We start from the raw sequence: 27,482 nt of genomic DNA, 5'->3' as shown, positions 1-27,482 counted from the left end.
GAAAAAGGAGAAAAGGCTGATATTCTGAAGCGTGTGCATGACAGAGCTGAGCCGGAGGCAGTGAGGACTGTATGTATGAAGGAATCCGGATAAGGATGTACTTATATATTTGAGATGATTAACCAAACCTGTTCCTCATCCACGGAAAACCACCCTCTTACTGGAAACGTATCACTGCGCATTTTTGTTAATCATCTCTTTCATCATCCTATAATTTAAAGTGCTTCCACACAACATGGTTTCTTAGGCATCTCTGCTCTTAACCCTTAGGCTCCGTGTGGAAAATGGTGCGCTGAGGTGAGGTGACGTGGCATTCAGTGTGTAACCAAAGTTGCATGGGTTTCACCTTGTAAAGCCACCATAAGGCTCAACTTACCTCTTATCTCCTGCACTCGGACCTGAGGGTAGCTGTAAATACAGGTAGAGCTTGTCGTTGTCTGAGAACTGCTGTACATCTCTCTGAGGGGACGCAAAGGAGGAAAAGACAATTCTGTCAGTGCAGGCCTTGAGGAGAGGTCAGGTTTAATGGAGCAATCGCATATTCTCAGCAAGTACTCACCAAAATAGTGTCCACTTTGTTCTGCACGGACTTACTGTGAAAAATAAAACACAACAGTTTAAGCACAAACATCAGAGTTTAACAGGCCTTCATGGCTGCTGTAGCTCCATTGATTTTGGGCCGTATTACAGAATTTTCTACGTTTTTGCCTTAAGATCTGACAGGACAAGATAAGATGTTTCACAAATTCGTATTACAGAACCAAATTTTATCTTATCTTACGGCATCTTAACTTCAGTTAGGAAATATTAACCTACTCAGTTGAAGTCGACAATCAACTATCATGTCTGTTTCCTACCAACCGACCATAAACACACAGCTGAAACGTAAACACGTCATCAGAATAATGTTAAAATGTGAGTTACAGCTGCCGTTATTGATGTAAAAAAGGTCAAACCAAACTAAAGTGTGATAAACTGTAAGGTGTGAATACTGTTAGAGCGCCCCCTGCTGTTTATCAGAGCGTCGCCACTCCCCAGTTTCAGTCTCCATTTCCCAAACGCTTTAGCCGAGCGCGCTAACGTTACTCCTCCTAATAAACAGACACACGTTCAGCTCCGTCTCCTCATTATTCACCACCATCACTGTAATATTTCATCATCAACATTAACACACGAAGGTGATCAGAGGGGCGGTGGAGATCGAGTCTGCAGCGTCTGAGATCTTTAAAACGCAGAGTTAGAAAAGAAAATCATCTCACAGTGAAAGCAGCGTTTTACAGTAGAGATAAATGGAGCTCATTATGCTGGTACTGAACTATGCTGCTGACTCAGCTGCCTAAAAACCATAGAAACGGACCTTAAACAGAAGTGAGGACCCTGTTGGGGTTCATCCTAAAGTTAGGACAGGATTTAGGAGGTTTAGTCTAGTTAGGATGTTTGTGTGATGCTGTTTTCTTATCTGGAGTTCATGATGAGATTATGAAGTAGGAACTGTTATTCTGGAATAACTACTGTCCGAAATTCAGTCCGTACTGAAGTCGTTATGGAGACCAAACAGGTCAGATTTCAGACTGAGGAGTTTCTGTAATACAGGTCCAGGCCTGCACATGAAAGTCTATATTGTTATCTGTTAGAAAGTTAGTGGAGACTTACGAAATGTTGCTCTTGAGCTTCTGGAGCAGCATGCTGGGTTCGGTGTCGCCGTCCCCGGACGAAGCGTCTGCCTTTATTCGGTCTTCCATCATGGGTTAACCACAGTGGAGCCACAAAATGCATTCAGAACCCTCTGGACTTGAAGCTGTGGGATTAAAAAATGTTTAATTAAATGTAAGATTTATTTATACAGAGCTTTTTGTGCTGCAAAAGGAAAAGTGTTTGAAAAGGGTTTCATATAGCACCAAAAAAGGTTCTTCTGTCTGTTTGACATCGTAACAACAAAAGAACCCTTTTTGGTGCTATATAGAACCATATACAGCACATTCTCCATCAATTTCAAGAACGATTTCACAATAAAGAACCATTTACTCACGCAAAGGGTTCTTTGAGAGTTCTTGGTTCTATATAGACCCATTTTCTTCACTAAAGAACCCTTAAAGAACCCTTGAAGAACCCTCTTTTTTATGTGTGTATGATACTTCTGCTGTATTGTCCACCTCAACTTCATTTACTCATTATCTATATAAATAAAAATCATTATTATCATTATTATATTATAAAACGATAATAACTGATTAAACGTTGTCTGAAGATCTGACAGGACAAGATAAGATGTTTCACAAATTCGTATTACAGAAGCAAATCTGATCTTAATTTAGGAATTTTATCTGATCTTACAGCATCTTATCTCCAGTTAGGAAATCTTAACCTATTCTATCAAAGTCGACAATCAGCTGTCATGTCTGTTGCCTAGCAACCAACCACACACGCGCACAGCTGAAACGTAAACACGCCATCAGAATAATGTTAAAATGTGAGTTAAGCTGCTGTTACTGATGTAAAAAAGGTCAAACTAAAATGTAATAAACTGTAAGCAGTGAATACAGTGAGAGCGCCCCCTGCTGTTTATCAGAGCGTCGCCGCTCCCCAGTTTCAGTCTCCATTTCCCAGACGCTTTAGTTAACTAACGTTACTCCTCCTAATAAACAGACACACGTTCAGCTCCGTCTCCTCATTATTCACCACCATCACTGTAATATTTCATTATCAACATTAACACACGAAGGTAATAAAAAAAAGAAAGGTAAGAAATATTAACCTACTCAGTCAAAGTCGACAATCAACTAAAGTTGATTAATTAAAGCTAGTTAGCCAGACAGCTGCTGTTACTGATGTAAAAAGGTCAAAAGTAAAGTGTGACAAAAAAAATGGCTACTGCATGTTTTTGTCATTTATTCAAACACAATTCAACGGTGGTGCCTACAACAGCACCAACTCCTAAACCTACAGATGAGGTATGTTCATATTTTCAGGTAAAGTGACTCGATTTTTTAAAAAAAAAAAGCAGCTCATGAAATTTTAATTTTACGTTACATTCACGTCTTATTCTGTAAGTTTATTGGCTGGTTGTAAAGCAGAAATCTGATTACTGTCTGACTCATGTAGACCCAGAGCTTCCCCAATATCTGATTACTCAAAGAGCATGAAAACACACTGAACCAGTTACTGACACAATCTGATTTGATACAGTTATCAGATTATTAAGCGTAAACACACTGAACCAGTTACTGACACAATCTGATTTTCTGCAGATATCAGATCATTAAACGCAAACACACTGAACCGGTTACAGACACAATCTGATTTTCTGCAGTTATCGGATTATTAAGCGTAAACACACTGAACCGGTTACAGACACAATCTGATTTTCTGCAGTTATCGGATTATTAAGTGTAAACACACTGAACCGGTTACAGACACAATCTGATTTTCTGCAGTTATCGGATTATTAAGTGTAAACACACTGAACTGGTTACAAACACAATCTGATTTTCTGCAGTTATCGGATTATTAAGCGTAAACACACTGAACCGGTTACAGACACAATCTGATTTTCTGCAGTTATCGGATTATTAAGTGTAAACACACTGAACTGGTTACAAACACAATCTGATTTTCTGCAGTTATCGGATTATTAAGCGTAAACACACTGAACCGGTTACTGACACAATCTGATTTTCTGCAGTTATCGGATTATTAAGTGCAAACACACTGAACCGGTTACAAACACAATCTGATTTTCTGCAGTTATCAGATTATTAAGTTCATGTAAACACACTTAGTGACCTGAAGCTGTTTCGTCTAGTGTCTGAAATGTGCTGTTGTGGTCTGAGAACGTCCTAAAACGTAAACTGTAACATATTTGGATTTTGGGAAGCACAATATCCGCCAGCAGCACTGAGCGCGTTCAACCAGCTCAGTTCAACTGCCACATTTCTACAACAGTAGAATAATAACAATGAATGTGGTATTAATGTAGAATAGCACATCACCAACACGCTTTTAGAGTTATGTTCGGGTGAATGAATACTACTCACTAGCTATGGTTGGCACAAATTAACAAATGCACTCTTGGTAACTTCTGAATATTAATCCTTAATGATTATTATTAATTAATGCTCATAATTGTTAATCGTCAAAGGGCAAAGGGCCTAGTTACCACATTGGATTCATTCGGTTTTTCCACCCTCAGCATTCACACCATCTAAAACTACGCCATCTCTTTTTCACACAGACACCAAACCAAAATGCACAAAAACCAGCCTGATCAGGCCTGTAACAGCACATCTACACAACATCTGTGGCACCATTGAAACTATGGCCCACATTTGTTTGTAATTGTGGAGTCGTTCTCACCAATATAACACAGTGGACAGAAGAACTGGGGGAACAGCTACAAATGAGGACAGTGAGCTTAATGAGGGTCTAATTAGGGCGCACAGTTTCCCATTCACAAAAACATGCAGGCACATGGAGCTGCTGGCAGATCAATCAGCCAAGCAGTGCCAGTGGGAAAGGGATGGAGAAGGCAAGGCATGCTTTCACCAAACACACACACACACACACACACACACACACCCCTTACAGATAGATATCTGACAGACACAGACACCTGTGGTCAAGTGAGTCACGTCTGAATGGACAAACTAAGCCACAGCACAAGAAACCAGACAAGACCATTTTAGTCCAAACATTAATCCAGACATGCAGCCCAACTACTACGAGGACTACGAGGCTGAAGTGGGTTTCCTGTTCGAATTGTCCCGTTCCACCTTAAATGGTGCAGCAGTTACGTTCTGGTGCTTCAGGCGCCGGAATGTAACTGCTGCACCATTTAAGGTGGAACGGGACAATTCGAACAAGACGCTGACTTCAGCCTCGTAGTCCTCGTCAAATCCAGACACAAACACAGACACTCGCACAGCTTCCCCAATCCGTACCTCTTCTCTGAGTGTAGCAGAGCGATTTTAATGCACTAACACGGTTTATTTTTAATATAAAAGCGGGAAATCTGCGTTTGGCTTTGTCCAAGTTAGCAGCGCCAGGCCTGAACACACGGCTAACCCAGCTAGCCGGCTAAAGCCGCCGTATCCCCCCCGATTTCGAGCCGGAATGATGTCTTTATCCCCCATTTGGGGTCGTTATGTTTCGTTTATCTCGCTGAAAGCGACGCCGCCTCTGCTTTGTTGTTAGCATGCAGATACATTAGCCGCCAGCTAAAGCAGCACAGCTAAGCTAAGCTAAGCTACGCTAACGAACCCCAACACAGCAGCTCGTCAAAGCTACCGAGAGGAAAATCGCAACAGTCTCATTATTTTAAACTTACGTCCTACTTTTTTGGCACCGGGACGCAAAATTACCACAGTTTATTTTTTAAAAAACGAAAAAAAGAAGTACCTGAGTCAAATAAACAGCAAAAAAATTCCCGCTCGCTTTATTTTGTGATTGGCCGCGCAGCGCTATGTCTGCCTAACTACAAAGCAAAGCTCGCGCCGATTGGCTCCGCCGCTGTGATCTCGCTTGGATACAGAATGTACGTCCCCTCTGATTGGCTGATTTATTTATTTTCGCGGTATTCCGGAGGTGGTTTCGTTTCGCCTCTCTGCAGTTTTGTTTTGTTTTTTGTTTTTAATAAAAAAATATATACATAAAACAACAATAGAGACGTCCGGCATCTCACTGCTCGGCTACAGGATAAATCATATAATTCAGAATAAAACACATCCAGGGGGAGACAATGGAAAAACAAACAAGACCATCAAACAAATAAATGACAACAGTAAACAGAGATTATGAATAAGACCACACAGCGGATTATTAGATATCGATTTTTTACACATATTTACAGCGGAGGGGTTTTCTTATAAGTGAAATACAAAACACACAAACTTTCAGCCCTTAAATTCAGCTGTAGGTGCTGTAGAGAAGACACACAGGCCTACAGTGGGGCAGAATTTAAGGAGGCGTCTCAGCTTCTCCACAGAGGGCATGTCAAGCTTCTTCCACACTGTACATTGACCTCTTCAACCCCTTGAGACCACCGGTGGTTCCAAAACGCACTTCGTCATATTCTTCATAACTTTCATATTTCATAAGCTACATTCTAAAGGTGGGGGTCGTATGAGAGCTGTAACTGTCTTCTTTCCAGTCAAATAGATGGTGATGTAATTTTAGACTCTTCTAATAAAAGAAGCTGAACTCACATTTTTTTTTGTCTACTGAAAATCGACCCATTTTTCCACAAATCTGGGCTATAAACTATAAACAGATGGCGTCTCTTCAGTGATCTGCTCTGTACAAATTATTTTTATAAAATAATACAAAGAGCGTCTAAGATTTTTGTCTTTCAGCAGTAAATTGTAAGCATATAGGAATGTGTGTGATCATAAAACACATGTTCTGTTCATTTATGGGGAACTTTTACAAAAAATAAATGAATAAAATAAAAAATTACATTTATTTCATGCAGTTACTGAATAACTTGCCTTACGATTTGATCATGAAAATTCAGATGGACAAACCAAAATAAACCCTGGAGAATAAGAGAAAGGGAGAGAAAGTTAAGTGCTGGTATTACAGATGAAGAGTGGACTAAAATGTGTGTAACAACCAGGGTTCGTCAGAATACCAGTGATGGCTGGATCCTGAATACACAATACACAATATGTACTCAGTAATGTATACAGTACAATAAAAGTAACATATTCCAAATACATTTAGAACACATTTACAATACACATTGATAAGACAGACGGGAAAAACTGCTGTAATTTTTATTTATTCACACTGTGTGTTCCTCACTGTTACTGGTCACAGTTTTCTTAATGTAATTCTTACGTTAATATCTTTCATGAAAAAACATTGTGTTGATGCTGACCACCTGCATTGGTTCCCTCCTGCTCCCACAATTCCACTGCTGTGCAATACCAAAATCTTACACATTTGACTATATAGTGAGTAGCTGTGTGATTTTCAGTTAATAACATGTATATAACTTGCCATGAATGTACGCACGAGTTCAGCACAACACTGATGATCAGCTTATTACTTGTGAGGTTCCATCATCTCTTCATAAAGTTTGGTAACACTGAGATTAATAACCGATCACACTTATTTATCAGTCTACTCAGGCTTTAGTTAGAACTTTACACGCTCTGCACCGATTTTAAAGTAGTTAATAAACAAGATGGTATATATTGAAAGAGGCTATATATTCATAAATTCTTTGAGAACCGAATAGCCCAGATGTAATAACCGTTTATTACATTTCTGAAAGATGTGTGTATGATTGTTAGTGTTAGGGTGTGTTGCGCTCGTGCGAGTGGATCAGCCACAGCAGTGCTGCTGGAGTTTTTAAACCCCTCAGTATCTCTGCTGGACTGAGAACCAAAAACATTCAGCCAGCAGCGTCCTGTGGGCAGTGCCCTGTGGGCAGCGTCCTGTGACCAGCGTCCTGTGACCACTGATGCAACTGTGCAGCAGCAGATGAGCTATCATCTCTGACTTTACATCTACAAGGTGGACTGACAAGGTAGTAGTGTCTAATAGAGTGGACAGTGAGTGGACACAGTGTTTAAAAACTCCAGCAGCACTGCTGTGTCTGATCCACTCGCACCAGCGCAACACACACTAACACACCACCACCACATTAGTGTTACTGCAGTGCTGAGAATGATCCACCACCCAAATAGTACCTGCTCTGTGAGGGTCCATGGGGGTCCTAACCACTGAAGAACAGTGGATGCTTTTCAATCTAGACATTGTTTTTCAAGGTAAATACACTGAAATTAAATAAATAAACAGACCTTTTTGCAGTCAGTGGGTGGACATATAAGCTACAATAAGATCTATGTCTGTATTGTGTTCATATAAGTGATGTTATCAGAAAAAGCCTTCTGCCTCATCTTAAGCAAAACAATTAAAAAGTGTATGCAGCTTTCATGTCCTTATATACAGCGTGATTCCTTGCACAGTTTAAAGTAGGTAACAATTGACAAGACTGACATATTGTTCTTCTTCTGTTATGATGTCTAGCTTGTAACAATAGAAGAAACTTTTTGGGTGCTATATAGGACCCTTATAAAAAAGGACTTTAATTTTGAAAGTGGTGGCACCAGGTCAGGGATGGCAGAGGCTGTGCGTTTCAATATGTGTTTTGGTTTCCTATCTAGGACCCTTAGACAGTGCACAGAATTAGTCATGTTCACCTACATTGGCCATTTTATCAGAAACTACAATCATAAAGTTTTGGGCACCCCAATTAAATTTTTTGAGTGAAAATAATTTAACACATCCTCTACAGAGAACACACCTCTACACACTCTTAAAGATGGTTCTCCAAGGGTTCCTTAGTGAAGACTATGGTTGTATATAGAATGATGAACACTCAAAGAAACTTTTGCTTGATTAAATTTTTTGCATCATGAAAGAGTTCTTCAGAATGTGCTGTAGATGGTTCTATATAGCCTTCTGTATAGGTTCTATGTTACCTATAGGACCAAAAAGCGTTCTTCTATTGTTATGATGTCTAGCTTGTAACAATAGAAGAAACTTTTTGGGTGCTGTATAAAAAAGGTATGTATATATATATATATATATATATATATATATATATATGTATATATATATATATATCTACAGATAACAATTGACAAGACTTTTAATATTTAACTACACCCCTGAGGACTTTAATTTTGAAAGTGATGGCACCAGGACAGGGATGGAAGAGGCTGTGTGTTTCAATATGTGTTTTGGTTTCCTATCTAGGACCCTTAGATAGTGCACAGAATTAGTCATGTTCACCCAAAGTCCTTATAGGTCTAATACTCCTTAATGAAGTCCCAGGTTCAGCTCGAGTTCTTGCTGTATACTTTTATCTAGTGCTATGAATTTGGACTTCTAACCCTAGAAACCGCAGTGCGTACAGTGAAGTGTTCCAGTACAGAAAACAAGTACACTTCAGCGAAGTGTTCTAGGTAGACCACAATATAGGACAAATTAGAGCTACATCATGACAGCAAAGAACGTACTTCAGGGTGGGAACAACAGGATTTTAATTAATGCTGCTGATTCTGAGAGCTATGCTGAGTTGAAGTCGTGTTGGCCCAGCAAAACACAACATTGACTACTTTCTTACAGGGTTTTAAAAAGGTGTTGTTTATTTTGTCTGAACAAGGTCGTCACAACCTCGTTATTAAGTAACGTTGCCATATAGTTTTTATACAACAGTTCGTTTTGGCCACACAAGCTGATTGGTTGAGAGGCGTTCTAACTGTGCTGTTATTTCACCATAACATCACGGTTTTTATCACAAACACTATCACTTCACTGAGACGGCGTTGCTAAGCAACCACTTTGACAGCTGTAGGAGACGCTCAAGACATTCGAACATTTTCACTTCTTACTTTGCCGCAAACAGAAAATGGACACTTTTAAGATCACATTTGACCGACAGCCGATTTGGTCAGACTCTGAAGATGAGACGACACTAAATTCCCAAACTGTCATCACCACTGAGCAGCTTTTTAGTCTGCAGCTGTGACAGAAGAACAGCTGAACAACCTGGAACCAACCAGAAATGAACCCAACACCATTCGCCAAACTAAATGGGCTGTAAGATGCTTTACAGACTGGCTGGAACAAAACAACATTAATACTGACCTGGCAAAAACTGACCAAACTGAGCTGAACCTGATATTGAGGCAGTTTTTTGGCTCAGTCTGTACTTGTTAAGGAACTATAATTTGGTGAAGGAACTGCGAACATTAAAACATATTAAACGCCGCGTTCACGGCCCAGTTTATTAATTTATTACTTTATTTATTTAACTGTTGTATAAAAGCAATAGAACACTTGTGTTATCGCCAATAAGATCAAGGCTGTGATGATCTACGGCGACCAAATCACATGATATAACGGGGGAATAGGAAGAGGCCTGGATACAGCTAATCTGGTTAGAACACAAGCACACACATACCAGGAATAAGTACGTTCTAGCAATGTGCCCTAGCTGGAATTTAAGCACGCACTAGCTTAGTGTTCTAGTTAGAGTACGGCTGTGCATATTAGAGCGCAGCCACTGTTCCGAACGCTGCCTTTAGAGGGCGCTGCGTGGAGTTTGAGTGCAGTTTGACCCTCACGGGTCCCGGCACGCTTTTCTACATTTAAGTTAAATGTTTATTAAATTCAGCAACTAATCTGACATTTTAGCGTCTAACGTTGGCGCTTCACCGGCCAGGCAGGTCCAGCAGTGCTGTAGTACAGGTACGGACGGATTAAGATGTGTTTAAAGTGTGTACAAATGAATGCACTGTTAGCCAGGCAGCTAACTAAGCTAAGCTAAATCAAACGGAGCTGAAGGGAAAAGGGCAAATATAGACACGCAGGGATATAAAGAGCAGATTTAATCTGTTTTCTGTGGCTCTGTTACACACGAGTCCACCTTAAGATCAGATTTAAGTCACCTACAATTTCCAAACCTGAATTGTGAAGCTGAAGTGAGCTTCATGTACGAACTTCCCGTTCCACCTTAAATGGTGCAGCAGTTACATTCTGGCGCCTGAGGCATCACAGTGTAGCTGCTGCACCATTTAAGGTGGAACGGAAAATTCAGAATTCAAAGCCAGAAATCTGTGTGATTATGTTTAGTTAATGACCAGAAAATGAAACCATGTTCATCTTTAAGTGGTTCCTTGGACCCTCACAGAGCGGGTACTATTTGGGTGGTGGGTCATTCTCAGCACTACAGTAACACTAACGTGGTGGTGGTGTGTTAGTGTGTGTTGTGCTGGTACGAGTGGATCAGACACAGCAGTGCTGCTGGAGTTTTTAAACACTGTGTCCACTCACTGTCCACTCTATTAGACACTCCTACCTTGTCAGTCCACCTTGTAGATGTAAAGTCAGAGACGATAGCTCATCTGCTGCTGCACAGTTTGTGTTGGTCATCCTCTAGTCCTTAATCAGTCACAGGACGCTGCCCACAGGATGCTGTTGGCTGGATATTTTTGGTTGGTGGACTATTCTCAGTCCAGCAGTGACACTGAGGTGTTTAAAAACTCCAGCAGCACTGCTGTGTCTGATCCACTCAGACCAGCGCAACACACACTAACACACCACCACCACGTCAGTGTTACTGCAGTGCTGAGAATGATCCACCACCCAAACAGTACCTGCTCTGTGAGGGTCCATGGGGGTCCTGACCACTGAAGAACAGGGTAAAAGGGGGCTAACAAAGTATCAGAGAAACAGATGGACTACAGTCTGTAACTGTAGAACTACAAAGTGCACCTATATAGTAAGTGGAGCTGATAAAATGGACAATGAGTGTAGAAACAAGGAGGTGGTCAGAATGTTATGCCTGACCGTTGTATGTTTTCAGTCTCAGCATCTCCAGCTTCCAACTGACAGCAGCATAATGGCTGAATGCAGCCTCTCCAAAAACCCACGCACCTCTGACGTTTTAGACTGGAATTTTTATTTGAATTTTATCTAAAACGTTATTAACCGATGTTTCTCTTGTCCTCAGATATCACACTGTGAATCATGCGGTTGACGTCTTTGCTCTCGATGGCAGCGAAGGCTGCGTTTCCTCACGATTATCGCTTCGGGACGAACCGCCCGTGGACGGTAGCTGCCCGGAGACTCAACCCGCCGGGCAAGAAGAGAAGAAAGGTCTTCGTTGAGCCTGTGGCCAAGGAGGACTGGTCTGTTTTTAGGGGTGATGTGGTAGGAAACTCACTCATTACTCTACAGTAACCCTGTAAACTCATATGGGTGCCCAGGGTTAGTGATTCTACAGTTAATATAGAACCGTATGAGGTTCTCTCACAGTCCGAAGCACGTCTGTACTAATCCAGCTGCATTTTCCACTTGAGAAAAAAGCCTAAATGATAGAATTCATTTCAGTTCAAGTTAATTCAGCCACTTGTTAGCCCTGAAAACTTCTCTGCTGTTTTCTTTTATTATGTTCACCTACATTGCGTTTACATTCATTGGCCATTTTATCAGAAACATCAATCATAAAATTTTGGGCACCCCTATTAAACTAAATGTATGTGTTGATTTTTGAGTGAACATAATTTAACACATCCTCTACAGAGAACACACCTCTACACACTCTTAAAGATGGTTCTTCAAGGGTTCTTTAGTAAAGACAATGGTTCTATATAGAACCACGAACACTCAAAGAACGTTTTGCTTAATTAGTTTTTTTTTTGTATCGTTAAAGGGTTCTTCAGAATGTGCTGTAGAAGGTTTTGAAAAGGGTTCTATGTAGCAACAAAAAGCATTTTTCTATTGTTATGATGTCTAGCTTGTAACAATAGAAGAACCTTTTCGGGTGCTATGTAGGACCCTTGTAAAACTGTTCTATATAGAACCATCAGCAGCACATTCTGTATCAGTCTGAAGAACGATTTCATGATTCAAAGAACCCTTTAACCATGCAAACGGTTCTTTAAGTGCTCATGGTTCTATATAGAATCATTTTCTTTACTAAAGAACCCTTGAAGAACCATCTTTTTTAAGTGTGCACATTTTCAAGCACGGTTATTGTTTATTTGCTGAATTTAACGTATTGGGAAAAATAAAATGTGTCGTGCTGAAATTACGGCACGTTTTCTATTTTATTTATGTCGATCTCAGTAATAAATAGACATTTTGCACTAAAATTGTCAGAAAAATGCCATATTTATGTTTGTTCTCTGTATGACACAGGTTGTGTTATCCTAATGAATCATGACCACTTTTGGTTCATAAAACCATAGAAATCCATAGAAATGTTGTAAGTGAGCCTCTCAAGGAGGGAATAAAATAAGTTATGGGCCCTTTAATGAAAAGCCTGTATTCTGGTTGATGTTACTGCATCGGTTTCATTGAAACTACCTATTCCCACTTTTTCTAGGTGGAGATTCTTTCTGGAAAAGATAAAGGAAAACAGGGAAAAGTCACTCAGGTCTTCCGGCGCCGGAACTGGGTTATTGTTGAGGGTCTCAACACGGTAAATATGACACACGAAACCTGCTGGAAATTTTCAGAAATGTAGCATTTCATTGACATTAACACTGACGGTGCCGATCTTCAGCACTACAGGTACGTCGGCAGGTCTGGAGATTACAGAGGGACGTACATCGCTAACGAAGCTCCTTTGCTGCTGAAGGACATCTCACTTATCGACCCTACGGACAGGTGAGGTTAATAAACACGTTACCAAAGCCTGTTTATGGTTTATACACTGCAGTTTGTGTAGATGATGTCACATCTCAATGGAAAAGAAACTCACAGACTCACACAGAGTCCTTATGACAATAACAAACAACTAATGTGTAAATTATATTCCTATATATAAAAAGACGACAATGTGGTGTGAAAAACTCGACGCCTCTGACTTTTAGATGATTATTTCAGGCTTTACAGGGCGACTCACAGCAGAACACACTCACCATATTTTAGCCTGTTTATATTCTCACTCAGTAACGACACGTCTTTCAGTTTTAACAACGAACAACTTCGAGGGGATCAAGACAGGTTGTAAGCAGTCATGTCGAAAGATAAAACATAAAGACATATGCAGACGTTTGGGTGCCAAGTTCTGCTTTTGTTGATTTTTCTAAATGAAAATAAGTTACATGTCCTCTACAGAGACACACTTCTGCACAGTTTAATACAAAATTAATGTTTTTTTACTGAATTTAACTCACTGGGAAAAAAAAGAAACATTAAATGTGTCCTATGCAAAAGTTATAACATAAAATTTGGAGCATTTTATTTTTATGTTTAACTCAGTAAATAATTAGACATTATGCACCACAGTTTGCAAATAAATGCAAACCTGCATTTATCCTGTGGAGGATGTGGACTTTAACTTGCACCGCCTGCGACCAAAAGGCTGTTAAAGGAGTGTTAAAGACGGCAGAATCCATCATAGGCAACAAACTACCAGCCTTACAGGACGTCTATCAGTCCCACTGCCTCAGGAAGATCAAAAAGATCCGGTCAGACAGCGTCACCCAGCACGCAGCCTGTTCACCATCCTGCCATCAGGCAGGAGATTTCACAGCATTCAGGCCAGAACAACCCGGTTAATGAACAGTTTCTACCCACAGGCTGTCAGGCTTTGAACAAGCTGTGAAGCTGTGGGTCCTTCACCAACTACCATTCCACTCAGTCACTCTGTCAGCATTATTATTATACCATGGACAATGACACTGGCACTTTAAAATCTATATATATTCTTGCAGTAAGCCACTGCAGTAACACTGACGTGGTGGTGGTGTGTTAGTGTGTGTTGCGCTGGTACGAGTGGATCAGACACAGCAGTGCTGCTGGAGTTTTTAAACACCTCAGTGTCGCTGCTGGACTGAGAATAGCCCACCACCTAAATAGTACCTGCTCTGTGAGGGTCCATGGGGGTCCTGACCACTGAAGAACAGGGTAAAAGGGGGCTAACAAAGTATCAGAGAAACAGATGGACTACAGTCTGTAACTGTAGAACTACAAAGTGCACCTATATAGTAAGTGGAGCTGATAAAATGGACAATGAGTGTAGAAACAAGGAGGTGGTCAGAATGTTATGCCTGATCAGTGTATTTGTACATAGCAGAGAGCAGAGAGCTTTTTCTTACATAGGTCCCTTCTGTCTCTATATTTTGTGTATATTTAATATATTTCAGTTTCAGTATTTTCTTTGTATTTTTATTTTTACTTTGTTTACTTGCTGTAGACCACAAGCATCTCAATGCATGAATGTCCTGACGTGCAAATGACAAATAAACGTGAACCTTGAACTTAGGGGAAAATAAAATGTGAGCAGGCTGTAGAATTTGGGGCCTTTAAATGATAAAAGTGTAGAGATTTGTTTCTGCTTTTACAGCATAAAACAAAACGGTGTGTTTGTCTGTGTGCTGGTTGACAGGAAGCCCACAGAGACGCAGTGGAGGTTCACTGAGGAGGGCGAGAGGGTGCGCGTTTCAGCCAGAACAGGACGGATCATCCCCAAACCGCTCTTCCAAAGAAAGGACGGCATCATTCCCCAGCAGTGGAAAGGTCAGAGTGCCGGAGTGGACAGGGATTAGTAGAACCTCAGTACTGAGAAATTATAGAAAAATTACAGAAAAATTATAATTCCTTCTTAAAAAAAATCTTGTATTTATTATTTTAAGTTGTCATACTAAACAAACAAAAACTATAGATAATAAATGCGCTACTATTATTGACGTCTTTAATTACCTTTTATCTTATCTTTATCTTTATTTTAACCATTGTCTTAATAAGAAAACTAAAAGTGGTTCCCCAAAGAGCCGTTTTGGCACCTTTATTTTTAAGTGCTGAATTGAAACAGTGTCTCCTCCATCGTTTCAGATGGTCCGAAAGATACGTCGCCTGAAGACGCTCTTCAGAAAACATTCACACCGTCGCTGAAGACTCTGGAGGAGGAGGTGATGGAGAAAATGAACATTCAGGAAGACAGGAGACCCAGAAGAAGCTACTGGTACTGAAGTACAGAACCAGAAAGGACTGAGGAGGATTCTTTTGTTTTGTTTGTTTGTTTTTGTTCAACATGAACAACAAGATAATGATATTTAAAAAGGAGTTACAGTGAATGTCCAAGTGTATTTGTGTGTTCACAATAAAACGACTGCAAATATTCATATACATACATATGAAGTATACATGGTACACTTTTGTGCTCTTGTTCTTGTTCTACCACTGTCTTTTAAAGGGAAACTCCACTGAGATTTTAAAATTCCCAGATTGTTCAGTCACTGAGATGTAAACAGAGTGGTTCAGAATGGTTTGGTGTTTATAGAGAAACTTACCGAGTCAGAACTGTTCACAGTGGTGGTGATAGGAACCAGACGTCCACCTCTAAAAGCTCCCTCACAGAAAGTTACTACAGGAAATGGTTATGAATTCACTGCCTGATGACTGAGACACTGTTTTATGATAGTTTAGAGAACTTAAACTCCATTCATGGTGGAGGGATACATGCAGGGCGCTGTGAGGCAAAATAGTCCCCAAAGAAAACTGATTATTTCAGATTTTCCACTATTTTCCATCATCAACATTCCATATAAACTCAGAAGACTCGTGTAGGTTCACTGGTGGTTCTGGATAGTAAATAAAATGTCTATATTTGTGTTGTAGTCATTTAAGGTATTTTATATATATATATATATATATATATATATGTATGTATGTGTGTGTAAATACAGTAATGTAATTAAGTGGAGACAGTAAGGCTGAACCCTCGTAAAAGTGGAATTTAGTGTGAGTGAAGGAAGGCGAGGTGGCAGATGAAGGATAACACCTGGATTGGCTACACGAGGAACAAAGGGCAAGAAAGAACATTAAACGTGATGAAAAAACCCACTTTTACTTTATTTTCAAAATAAGAGTTTGACTTCACTTGTACCAGTAACACACGCCACCACCACTGCAGTGCTGAGAATGACCCACCACCCGAATAGTACCTGCTCTGTGGGGGTCCATGGGGGTCCTGACCACTGAAGAACAGGGTAATAAGCTATGCAGAGAAACAGATGGGATATCTGATATTTATTTGTAAAAATCATCTAAGCGTAGAATGGTGTTGTTTGATGCCCTGTATTTAAAATAAAGGGGTCACTAAAACATAAAAAAGCGCAGTTAAACTTCTCAATGTAAAAGAAAACAAAATAAAACAGAAAAAAGAAATCTGTCGTTCCTTTTGGCTTCTGTGTGTATAAAAACATAACATGTCAAAATGAAAGAAGCGCGAAGCACCAATCGGCACAGCGGTCACTGTGTTTTGAGCTTGTTTTGACCTGTTGGCCATACCGACCCAGTGCAGCACACGGTTCAACGTCAGTGCAGCAGAGTAAAATTTTGGGAGAGTCTATTCAACATAAATGATGAACTAACCTAACTTTGTGTAAACAGACCACAATATAGAAATATGTACTCATATGCAGTTGTGACTGACGGTCTTTTTTCTAAATTTATACAAACACATTTCATTTTATAGTAAATTAGTTTAGGCTAGTTTATGTTTATGAACAGAGACCTACAGATGCAGTTTAGTAAAGGAAACTCATTTGTGAATCTGAGTTTAAAGTCTTTATTAAACTTAAACTTGTAACTAAATCTTAAACTGAAACTTTGCTTGTTTGTAAAGTGATTTCAGAGCCACTCAGTTCTACCTGATGGAAACTGTTTGCCTTCAGTGTTTTGTGCTTATGATAATTTTAATAGACATCAGCGTCACTAATTAATGACGTTCTATTAAAAGACTGGTTTACCAAGAGAGACACTGGAGTATTTTCACCTAAAATGAGTTAATGAAGCGAGTCTTGTTACAAAAATGATAATAGGACATTAAAGACATAATTAATCTTTTAGTACTTTTACTTTCGATACTTAAGTACATTTGAGGGCAAATACTTTAGTACTTTTACTCAAGTGGAGGTCTAAAGGGAGGAACTTCTACTTTTACTGGAGTAATATTTGACCTTGGGTGTCTCTACTTTAACCCAGGTACCTGGTTTGTGTGCCTCGTCCCCCACTGGTCGCTTTTAAGGGGGGTTTACTGAGTGGTGACTGCTGCGCTTCTCCTCCACACCGCGCGGTGGCGCCCAAGCACAAAACCCGCGAAAGGGGGGAGGGAGAAGAGCCTCGTTTTGTTTACAGACGCTTTAGCCGCTAACAGGCTAACTGCTCTTTTTAACCAAACAGCGGCTTATTTTGGTCAAATTAGGGCGATTAAGGGACAAAATGGTAATACTCCATATTTTCCAGGCAGATAATCTGAGAGGAAACTGAGAAGGAGAAGCGCGGAGCTCGGGGTTTGTGAGAGTCGCTCCAGGAACCGATCCGGACCGCAGAGCTGCTGAATTCTTCATGTTTATCTCGTGGCCACATGAACAGATTCAGCCCATTAAACAGTAAAACCTCTTCAAGCGCAGTGAGACAGAAAGGTCTGGGCGGAAAGGGGTGAAAGTGTTGGAAAAGCCGCTCGCCGTGTGAGCGAACCCGCCTCTGCTGTGAAATGTCTCTGGTTTGCTACGACAGCAGCGACGACAGTGACCGCGATGGAGCCCCGAGTCCCGCGGCTACACGACCCGAACCGAGCCGGGCTCCTGCCGAGAGGAAGCTAGACCTGCCGAGGCCCAGAAAGCGCGGGGAGCCGGTGAAAATCTCCGTCCCGGAGATCAACGCAGCGAGTGTGAGTCTGACCTGCTAATGCGATTCATTGGAATTTTCCGGTCCACCTTAAATGGTGCAGCAGTAACACTGTGTAATCGTAGCTGCTGCAGTGTAACTGCTGCACCGTTTAAGGTGGAACGGAAAATTCCAAAACTTCAGTGCTCAGAGGCCTTTTCAAAACCCCCCCTGCTGGTGATCCAATACCCTTCCTGTAGATCTCCTCTCCAACATCGGTACCACAGCTGATCCAGCTTATCTAGAACCTCTGAAGGTGTTGGAGTCTTTAGAAGCTTCTCCAGCGTTTCTAATGAAGTGAAGGGTGCTAGCAGTGAGTCTGTGCTGCAGGAACAGCCTCCACTCTTCTGGGAAGGCTTTAAATTAGATGTTGGAACATTGCTGTGAGGATTTGATTGCATTTAGCATTCACAAGAGCATTGAGGTTAGGTACTGATGTTGGGTGATCAGTTCTGGACAGTTGCACCTGGAAGTAGCTGAATTCACTCGTTAGAAGGGCTGGCTGGACACTTTGGACAGATGTCCAGGAGCAGGGTTGTTGATCATGTCATGACGGTATCATATCGACATTTGCTTTAACGCAGCGTCTCTCAGTCCAGTCTTTGGGGCTCGGTAACTGGTTCAGAGTTTAGATCTAACCAAACTTCTAGTACACCTGCAGCAGGTATTTAGGGTTTGTGCGTGTGGGTATCTGTGTTAGAGCTGGGCGATGTGACAAAAATGTAATGGCATGCTGTTATGAGAAGTTTTCATGATACACAGTATTTTTACTCATATCTGGTAAGATGGAAAAGGCAAAAAAAAAAAAAAACTAGCAAAACTATGCATACAATTACACATATATATATATATATATATATGATGGAGAGTTCTGGTTCTAAAATCGGATTGGCTGAGCTGCATTCATTGTTAAACAGTGCTGTGTTATCATATGTTCATTGTTATATGACAAAAAACGTTCTCCTTTTTCATGCTTGCTCTAAAGGAACTACATTCCTTGGCAGAGTACTTGTTTCTGTCAATTATTATTAATAATAACTTGAATTATTTTCTGAAAAATTGTGCATTTTATCATATTTTATGTTGGCCGTCATTTTATAAAAGCAATAAGCAACTTGAGGCAGTGCGTTTCTGCGATTTGATCACGGGGAAAGGAGTTATAATCAGTATAGATAGATAGATATGTTTAATAGGTCGCTGCTGTCGGGACAAACCTTTGTATCTCCAAAATGGTAACTTTACAGGAGAAGGAAAAAAAGCATACTTTACTTTTAATGTAAGTCAATGGAACCAACATTTTTTCCAAGTTTCTTTTGGTCAATACATCAAGAAATCACACAATGTGAAGGGAAACAGGCATTTTCAAATTAATGACATCAAATTAATGAAAAACGAATGGAGATACAAGGTTTGGTTCTGACAGCAGCGATATATGTACACAATACACGCACAAGTGTGCAGACGTACTCATATTTACAAGACATTATTAATCAACACTACGGGTTTATAAACGTATAAACTTGATATTGTGATGCATATTGTGAGACACGTCATGAGAATGTCGGGATGGCTGGAGAAACACTGGTCTGATGTGTCTAAGTAATAAAATGTTTGTGTTGTTCTTCTTTTATCAGTCGGATTCAGATGAAGATGAACCTGTGAGAAAGAGAGCAGGAGCTCAGGTGAGTCACGGTTCAGCGTCTCGTTCCTTCCTGTTTAAGATGGTGACGTAGGCAGAAAGAAATATCGGTAGTCCTGTAGAAAAGTATGTCGGTATATACGGTTTCCAGGTGTGCTGTGTCCCGCAGCGTCATAACATCAGGCTACAGCAGTGCTGTCATCATCCTACCTGTTCTCACACTGCCGCCCCCTGTGGGGATACAAAGCAATAACAATTGATGTCAAACAAACATTTAACTGCCATTGAAGCACCAGAGCTGCTATGGTGAGTGAGTTAGCAGCCAGCCAACATCGGACCCCCAAATATCGGGGGTATTTCGCCCACTGATGTTTAGAATATAATTAATGTTCTGTTATAACAGTCAATGATAGAATATTGTGTATATATATATTGTAAATGTATATTAAAGCAAAGATTGTTGAGAACACAGCCAAACTGGTAAAAACGACTTTTAAATATTTATATTACCGTCTTTGTTTTCTGTTAACAGATTAGCTTTGCTGTGAACTCTGACTCTTCATGTTAAATTAATTCGGTTTAATTTAATTTTAAGGGTGGTGGTCTGTCGTCTCTGCTACCCCAACCTAAAAACCTGGTGTTGAAGGAAACGCAGCGCCCCCTGCTGCCTCACACCCTCACTAAACGCCCCGCGTCTGCGCCGCAGTCCAAAGGGAAGCCAGGCTCGCAGGCCGTCTCTGGTACGAGTCCGTCTCCGTCCGCCATCAAGGCCGCGGCGAAATCCGCAGCGCTGCAGCTGGCCCGGCAGATGGCGGCCGACGAGGAGGGAAGTGATGATGAACTCGCTCCGGAAAACTACTTCTCCCTCCCGGAGAGCTCCACGCAGCCCGCCGCCGCCCCTTACCCGGAAGCTGAACCGTATGCCCCCTCCCTTCACCCTCCCCCCAGCATGGAGGACGCCCCCCTCGACTTCAGCTCGAAGGCAGAGTCGCACCCCAAGCCCACCTGGGCTGATTATCAGAGAGATGATTACCAAACCCAAAATCAGGAGACGGGGGATCCATCACCAAAACCCTGTCCTCAGGTACGGACAGCTGCTTCAGAGACCTAAAGCAGTGATTTTGGTTACACTTTATTATGAGTGGTACTTTATAGATGATTTATAAGATTTTAGCAGATTATCAGTAACACATCAACAGCATATCAGTGAAGTAGCAGTAGTGAAACATCTGAATACACTGAAGTAAATATCTTGTAGACCCAACATAATCTCAACCCAAAACCTAATCCTAACCTTCACCCTGGCCCTAATCCTAACCCTAACCTTAATCTCAACCCAAAACCTAATCCTAACTTTCACCCTGGCCCTAATCCTAACCCTAACCTTAATCTCAACCCAAACCTAATCCTAACTTTCACCCTGGCCCTAATCCTAACCTTAATCTCAACCCAAAACCTAATCCTAACTTTCACCCTGGCCCTAACCCTAACCTTAATCTCAACCCAAAACCTAATCCTAACCTACACCCTGGCCCTAATCCTAACCTTAATCTCAACCCAAAACCTAATCCTAACCTTCACCCTGGCCCTAATCCTAACCTTAACCTCAAACCAAAACCTAATCCTAACCCTGGCCCTAATCTTAACCTTAACCTCAACCCAAAACCTAATCCTAACCTTCACCCTGGCCCTAATCCTAACCTTTACCTCAGCCCAAAACCTAATCCTAACCCTGGCCCTAATCCTAACCTTAACCTCAACCCAAAACCTAATCCTAACCCTGCCCTAATCCTAACCTTAACCTCAACCCAAAACCTAATCCTAAACCTCACCCTGGCCCTAATCCTAACCTTAACCTCAACCTAAAACCTAATCCTCACCCTGCCCTAATCCTAACCTTAACCTCAACCCAAAACCTAATCCTAACCCTGGCCCTAATCCTAACCGTAACCTCAACCTAAAACCTAATCCTAACCCTGCCCTAATCCTAACCTTAACCTCAACCCAAAACCTAATCCTAACCCTGGCCCTAATCCTAACCTTAACCTCAACCCAAAACCTAATCCTAACCTTAACCTCAACCCAAAACCTAATCCTAACCCTGGCCCTAATCCTAACCTTAACCTCAACCCAAAACTTAATCCTAACCCTAACTTTAATCCTAATAATCCTAATCCTAACCCTCATATGTTTTTGATGTTACTGAGAGTTTGTTGAGTGACACTCAGAATAAAGAGTCACCGTGATTTCTGACGCACTGTTCTCTGAAGGGATGCAGATGCAGCGATATAAGAATCAGTGCTGATATCTGAGCTTCATGTGCAAATCTGACACCAATACCGATACATAAACATTTATAAACTCTAGAAATTGGGACCAAATCTACCCAAATCAGCATTACAGAAAAATATAACCTTTATTCCTGAAACGTGACAGATGCAGTAAAATAAATGAAATGCAGATAAATACAGATATTTAGTGCAGTGCCTTAAACACTCTGCTCCTCTGGAGATCAGTACGTATGTCATCATATCTGCTGATGAGCTTTGTAGGCAAATTGAAGCATATATTTCCACTGAAGTGCTTTATGTGAGAATGTAGGGCCGTAATTGTCCATGAAAAACCTCGTATATTTTCCGTGTGTAATTCTGGATGCAGGACTCGCATTCCCCCTACTTACGTAAACATCAGTGACAAAAACTCTGTGCTTTTGTATTTGTTTGCTGCAGGATTATTACAGTGAGGGGTTCTACCAGGACCACAGTGCTGGGTTCATTGAAGAGGAAGAACCAGAATCTTCCACTCTGTTCAATGATGAAGCAGTGAGTGATTTATTTTGTTTTTTATTTTAAAACTGTAAATATGTAACCACCCAAATAATATTAGGTTACACACAATACTACGGAAATTAACTTTTGCTAAAAATATTAATAATAATTATATGGAAACAAAATAATAATAAAGCCAATGACAGTTCAGCATGTTTAAAGGTGCTGTGTGTGAGATTTCGGGGGCTCTATTAACAAAATTAGAAAAATGTAGAAATGGAATATAGTAAACAAAACCATGTTTTATTAGTGTATAATCAGCTGTAACTATGAATTGCTGTGTTCTTGTGATCATAGAATGAGCCCTTCATATCTAGATAGTCAACAGAGGCCGCCATGTTGCGCTGCTATGTTTCAACAGTAGCCCAGAACAAACAAACCAAACTCTGGCTCTAGAGGGCGCCTTTCACACTTTTACACTGAAGCGGCAGCTTGAATTTGGTGGCGCTGTAGTTCTGGCTGGAAGACGTAGAAAGAAGAAGAATCAGTGGTTGCTGCCGGTTCTGCTGACCATTTTGTGTTGTGAGAAGTTTGAGAACCCAAATTTTGACAAACGGAGGATCAGACTTATTATTTAGCAGAAGAAAAAGTGAGGGAGGGTGATTCGTCACCGTCAAAGAAGAGGAAACATGAAGAAGGAAAACAAAATCAGAACAGACGACGGCAGAAAACCTGACGGCCACCGTAGTTTCTACTACGTGCTTGGAAAAGGAGGAGTGAGGGAGGGGATTCAGCTGGGTGCAATCTGCAACCTCACCACTAGAGACCACTAAATCTCACACACTGCACCTTTAACTGATGCATTTTGTTTCAAGTATCAATGAAATACTTCAGCAAACGTCTCTCTGCAGGACTTGCTTGTGAATTTTCTCCACAGTTCCGCAGGTTACAGGGCAAACAGAACCGGGGTAAAGAAGAAATCAAGTTTCTGGAGATTAAAGGAGATGACCAGCTGAGCGGGAGCCAGCAGTGGTTGACCAAGAACATGACTACGGAATCAGAGCCACGGAAGTCCTTCAGTAAAGTGAGTACCGCATCAGGACCGGGACGGCTGGTCCTCCAGCAGGACTCTGTCGTTGTAAATTAGTGATGGAATATGATGAAATTCACTGACAATCAAAAGAAAACAGTTTTATCAGCTGGAAACTGGATTCCTAGTTTATGTTTTGTTTATTCAAACATTAAAAGCATCTTGTTATACAAATAGATTATTATTGTTATCAATAAATGATTTCATGTTTCTAGAAAAAAGGAGATCAACCAACAGGGCAGCAGAGACGCAAACACCAGATCACGTATCTGATTCATCAGGTGAGTGAAAAGGAGATGGAGATAAACTTGCATGTGATCTAATGTGGCTCTTATTACTTTATGATGATCAGAGAGCACAATATATATATATATATAATAACTCATCGTGAGAGAAGAAACAGTGTAGAATATTAGTGACCCATGAAGTAACAGCATGTGTTATTAGCCCCATTTATAGTTTTGTGTGTTGGATCTTCTGTCTTTGGTTTTTATTTAGCTCTAAAGTGCATTATAAAGCAACATAAGATATTTTATCATTGGATATTTATGACATTAATGACGTTTAGTGGACACTCTTATCCAAAAAGCCTTAAAAAGTGCTTTGTTTTGTGGAAATGTTCTAATTTACATGTCTGCAGAGAATTTGGGTGAAAGTGTGTTATGTGTGGGGAGCAGGACGCTGGCCACTGGCATGTCGCTGCTGTCGGAACAAAACCTTGTATCTCCATTTTTGTCGTTTTTCAGTTTTTGACATTTTGAAAATGCCTGTTACCCTTTACATTGTGTCCAAATTGTGAATGGACCAAAAGAAATGACCCAAATGACTTGCAAAGAATTCTGGTTCCACTGACTCACATTAAAAGTAAAGTGTGTTTTTTCCTTCTCCTGTAAAGTTACCATTCTGGAGATGCGAGGTTTTCTTCTGACAACAGCGACATATTTGAGAATGGTCTATAATAAGACATTTTTGGACAGTGTTGCATGAAGTACTGAAAAACATACTAAGTTTAGAATTTCCCTGTGAATTGGACACACTTTTCCTAGAGGTGCCAAATTTTGATATAACAAGATCGGACAAACATTTATGGGGCAGTCTATTAATTGCAAGTAAAAAAGCTGTAACAATCCTCATCCCCCACCCGGATAAACCTGGTCAATGAAATATATGTAATGGAAAAAAATTGCTTTTTCTAATAGACTGAAAGTGGCAGAATTGGTAAAATTATGGCTACAATGGGTCGACTATATGAAGTCTATAAGGCCAGAGTTTGTTGAGATGCAGTGTGAGTTCGGTGTGGGTTATATGACGTATGAAAGCATGTATAATTGGAAATTAACACGTGCATGGAACTGTTGTCATTACCTGCTTTTCAATGTCTCCCCTGAAGAAATACAATAAACAGTGCTTTGTTTTATTGTTAGCTGGTACAGAGTGTACAGCGTTAGCCTCACAGAGGTTCTGTAAATACTCAACACCCCTTAAAACACATGATCGGTTCAGATCTCCAGGTAAGTAACGTCTGTTATAGCAGAGACGCAGGACTGGATTAGTGTCACAGTGAATGAAATCAGAGCAGGACTGTGTTATTGATCATCTCTGTCCGTCTGCAGGCTAAGGAGCGTGAGCTGGAGCTGAAGAACAACTGGGCTGATAATAAAGTCACCCGGCGACAGACGCAGGCCAAGTACGGCTTCTAGCGGATGGCGTGCTAATAGGCTCGTTAGCTATGCTAAGCTAACTGCAGCTCATTTTTGTTTCGAGTCTGAGTTTATGGAGACTCAGTAGACAAAGTTATGGAAGCCCATCAGGTAGAGAAAAACATTTTTCCCCTCCTGTTCTGTTTCTGGCAGCGTCAAACTGGCTTAGTATCTCAATATTGACTTATTTTCTCAAAATATTTATCAATAATGGCATTTTTTTTGAGTTTTTGAGTATTTTTTGAGTATTTTGAGATACTGTGTCAAAATAATGATTGCATTTCAATCATTGTTTCAGCATATTAAGTCAGTATTTTGAGAAAACAAGTCATTATGCCAGAAACAGAGAAGGAAAAAAATGAGTGGTAGTTTTTTTTTTTCTCCTCTGCTTGGTGGAAATGGGCTTCTATACGAAGTGGGTACCATTAGAATAACTTCACTGCCGAACCTGCACGTAGTTTTCCATCTAATGTTCTAGCATCATTGACTCTCTTCCTGCTGCGCTAACAGTCTGCGTGGACATTCTGTACCGAAAGATGGAATCCAAAAGTCGAACCTGTCTGCTCATCGCCCCCTGAAGCAGCAGAGATGCTTCAGCAGCTGCTCGTCGGCTTCTGTTGTGAATGATTCGGTGGGTTTTCTGCTCTTTAACTACAGTTGAATGCAAACGTCTTGGTCAAATTCCATGTTGTTGTTTATTTGAATATGAATAAGTGACCACATCCTCTACAGAGACACACTTCTGCACATTTCAATACACACTTACTGTTTATTTACTAAATTTAACACACTGGAAAACACAAAATGTGGTTCATATTAGGCCACATTTAATGTTAGATCTTTTCAGGATGTCAAATTCAGCTCATAAATAGAAATTTTCCTCTAAAATTTGGAGAAAATGACCATATTTAAGTTTGTTTGTACATATTTAAACATGTAGTTTGTTCGGACTTTTGCGTACGACTGTGAGTCTAGGGAAATGAATCAGTAGACAAAGTTCTGGAAGCCCACCAGGAAGAGAGGAACATTTTTTTCCCCCCCTTTTGTTTTGGAAACTGTCCAAAGTCAAACTGACTTAATATCTCAAAATATTGAATTTTCTTGAGCTTTTGAGATACTACACTCTTAAAAAAGATGGTCCTGTAAGGGTTCTTGGGTAAAGAAAATGGTTCTATATAGAACCATAAACACTCAAAGAACCATTTGCATGATTAAAGCGTTATTTGCATCATGAAAGGGCTCTTCAGAACGTGCTGCAGATGGTTCTAAACAGAATCTTTTTGAAAATGGTTAAATGTAGCACCCAAAAGGGTTCTTCTTTTGTTACGGTGTCAGGCTTTTGGGTGCTATATAGAGCCGTTTTCAAAAAGGTTCTATATAGAACCGTCTCTAGCACATTCATGCACATTTTCCACCATGCAAAGAACCCTTTAATCATGCTAATGGTTCTTTGAATGTTCATGGTGCTATTTAGAACCATTTCCTTTACTAAAGAACCCTTGAAGAACCATCTTTTTTAAGAGTGTATGTCAAAATTAGTTAATACACTTCAAGAAAGCAAGTATTTTTGGGAGTCATTATTGCAAAATACTAAGTAGTCATTTTGACATAGTAAGTTACAATTTCAACATATTAAGTCAATATTTTGAGAAAATAACTCGTTATGCCAGAAAAAAAAAATTAAAAATTAAAGATGATTATTTTTCTCCTCTACTTGGTGGAAATGGGCTTCCAGACAAAGTAAACATCTGTGCACCATTAGAAGAATTTCGACTGCAAGTACAGAAACGAATGAGGATGATTATCTGTGGAAACTGACTGGGCTGTAGATGCTGTACATGCGGCAGGTAGAGATGCGGTTAAAAACTCCTTTAATTTGATTTAAGCCCATAATTTGCCAGTATCAGTGTATACAAAGTCCTCTACACTGTAGTGTCACACTGTGTCTGTTCCAGCATGTTTTAATCAACTCCTTTATCTACACTGAGGCTGAATAAAGTGTAAGCCCCGCCCTCCACACAGCCCCCTCTCCATAAACAGCTTTACCTTTAAAATAATGTATGACACCCAAACTAACGTTATTAAGAATG

General features: G+C 40.4%; 3 protein-coding genes across 4 annotated transcripts in view; 2 read left to right on the top strand and 1 right to left on the bottom strand.

Annotated features, from left to right (window-relative positions):
* rfx5 (regulatory factor X, 5) overlaps nt 1-5,483 on the bottom strand; it is a 28,367-nt gene extending 22,884 nt beyond the window's left edge. The window contains exons 1-4 of one of the 2 annotated variants that reach the window (XM_036565840.1): nt 5,395-5,483; nt 1,654-1,798; nt 560-593; nt 377-459 (exon numbers count right to left, since the gene is read on the bottom strand). In XM_036565840.1, the coding sequence (XP_036421733.1) occupies nt 377-459; nt 560-593; nt 1,654-1,745 (209 nt within the window). In that variant the 5' untranslated portion in view covers nt 1,746-1,798; nt 5,395-5,483. Of the gene's footprint in view, nt 1-376; nt 460-559; nt 594-1,653; nt 1,799-5,323; nt 5,373-5,394 lie in introns of those variants that run through there. The other variant, XM_036565841.1, reaches the window with a different exon arrangement.
* A 4,614-nt stretch (nt 5,484-10,097) lies between these two features.
* On the top strand, nt 10,098-15,675 carry mrpl24 (mitochondrial ribosomal protein L24). Its single transcript, XM_036565839.1, has 6 exons — nt 10,098-10,260; nt 11,525-11,724; nt 12,902-12,997; nt 13,082-13,185; nt 14,912-15,042; nt 15,358-15,675. Exons 2-6 carry the CDS (start codon nt 11,542-11,544, stop codon nt 15,492-15,494), a joined length of 651 nt encoding a protein of 216 aa, XP_036421732.1. The 5' UTR covers nt 10,098-10,260; nt 11,525-11,541; the 3' UTR covers nt 15,495-15,675.
* A 1,941-nt stretch (nt 15,676-17,616) lies between these two features.
* On the top strand, nt 17,617-26,559 carry prcc (proline rich mitotic checkpoint control factor). Its single transcript, XM_036565836.1, has 7 exons — nt 17,617-18,199; nt 19,830-19,877; nt 20,430-20,918; nt 22,564-22,656; nt 23,540-23,686; nt 23,908-23,973; nt 25,306-26,559. The coding sequence occupies exons 1-7, from the start codon at nt 18,023-18,025 to the stop codon at nt 25,390-25,392; spliced, it is 1,107 nt and encodes a 368-aa protein (XP_036421729.1). The 5' UTR covers nt 17,617-18,022; the 3' UTR covers nt 25,393-26,559.
* The last annotated feature ends 923 nt before the right edge of the window (nt 26,560-27,482 follow it).

This window comes from Colossoma macropomum, unplaced genomic scaffold, assembly GCF_904425465.1.
Source record: "Colossoma macropomum unplaced genomic scaffold, Colossoma_macropomum, whole genome shotgun sequence".
Lineage (NCBI taxonomy): Eukaryota > Metazoa > Chordata > Actinopteri > Characiformes > Serrasalmidae > Colossoma > Colossoma macropomum.
This window is presented reverse-complemented; position numbering and strand designations above follow the sequence as displayed.

Coding starts and splice junctions, on each gene's coding strand:
- mrpl24 (XM_036565839.1), top strand. CDS start 11,542: ATGCGGTTGACGTCTTTGCTCTCGATGGCAGCGAAGGCTGCGTTTCCT. Junction 12,998..13,081: donor TTGTTGAGGGTCTCAACACG/GTAAATATGACA, acceptor GCCGATCTTCAG/CACTACAGGTACGTCGGCAG. Junction 13,186..14,911: donor CTTATCGACCCTACGGACAG/GTGAGGTTAATA, acceptor GCTGGTTGACAG/GAAGCCCACAGAGACGCAGT.
- prcc (XM_036565836.1), top strand. CDS start 18,023: ATGTCTCTGGTTTGCTACGACAGCAGCGACGACAGTGACCGCGATGGA. Junction 18,200..19,829: donor CGGAGATCAACGCAGCGAGT/GTGAGTCTGACC, acceptor TTCTTTTATCAG/TCGGATTCAGATGAAGATGA. Junction 23,974..25,305: donor TCACGTATCTGATTCATCAG/GTGAGTGAAAAG, acceptor GTCCGTCTGCAG/GCTAAGGAGCGTGAGCTGGA.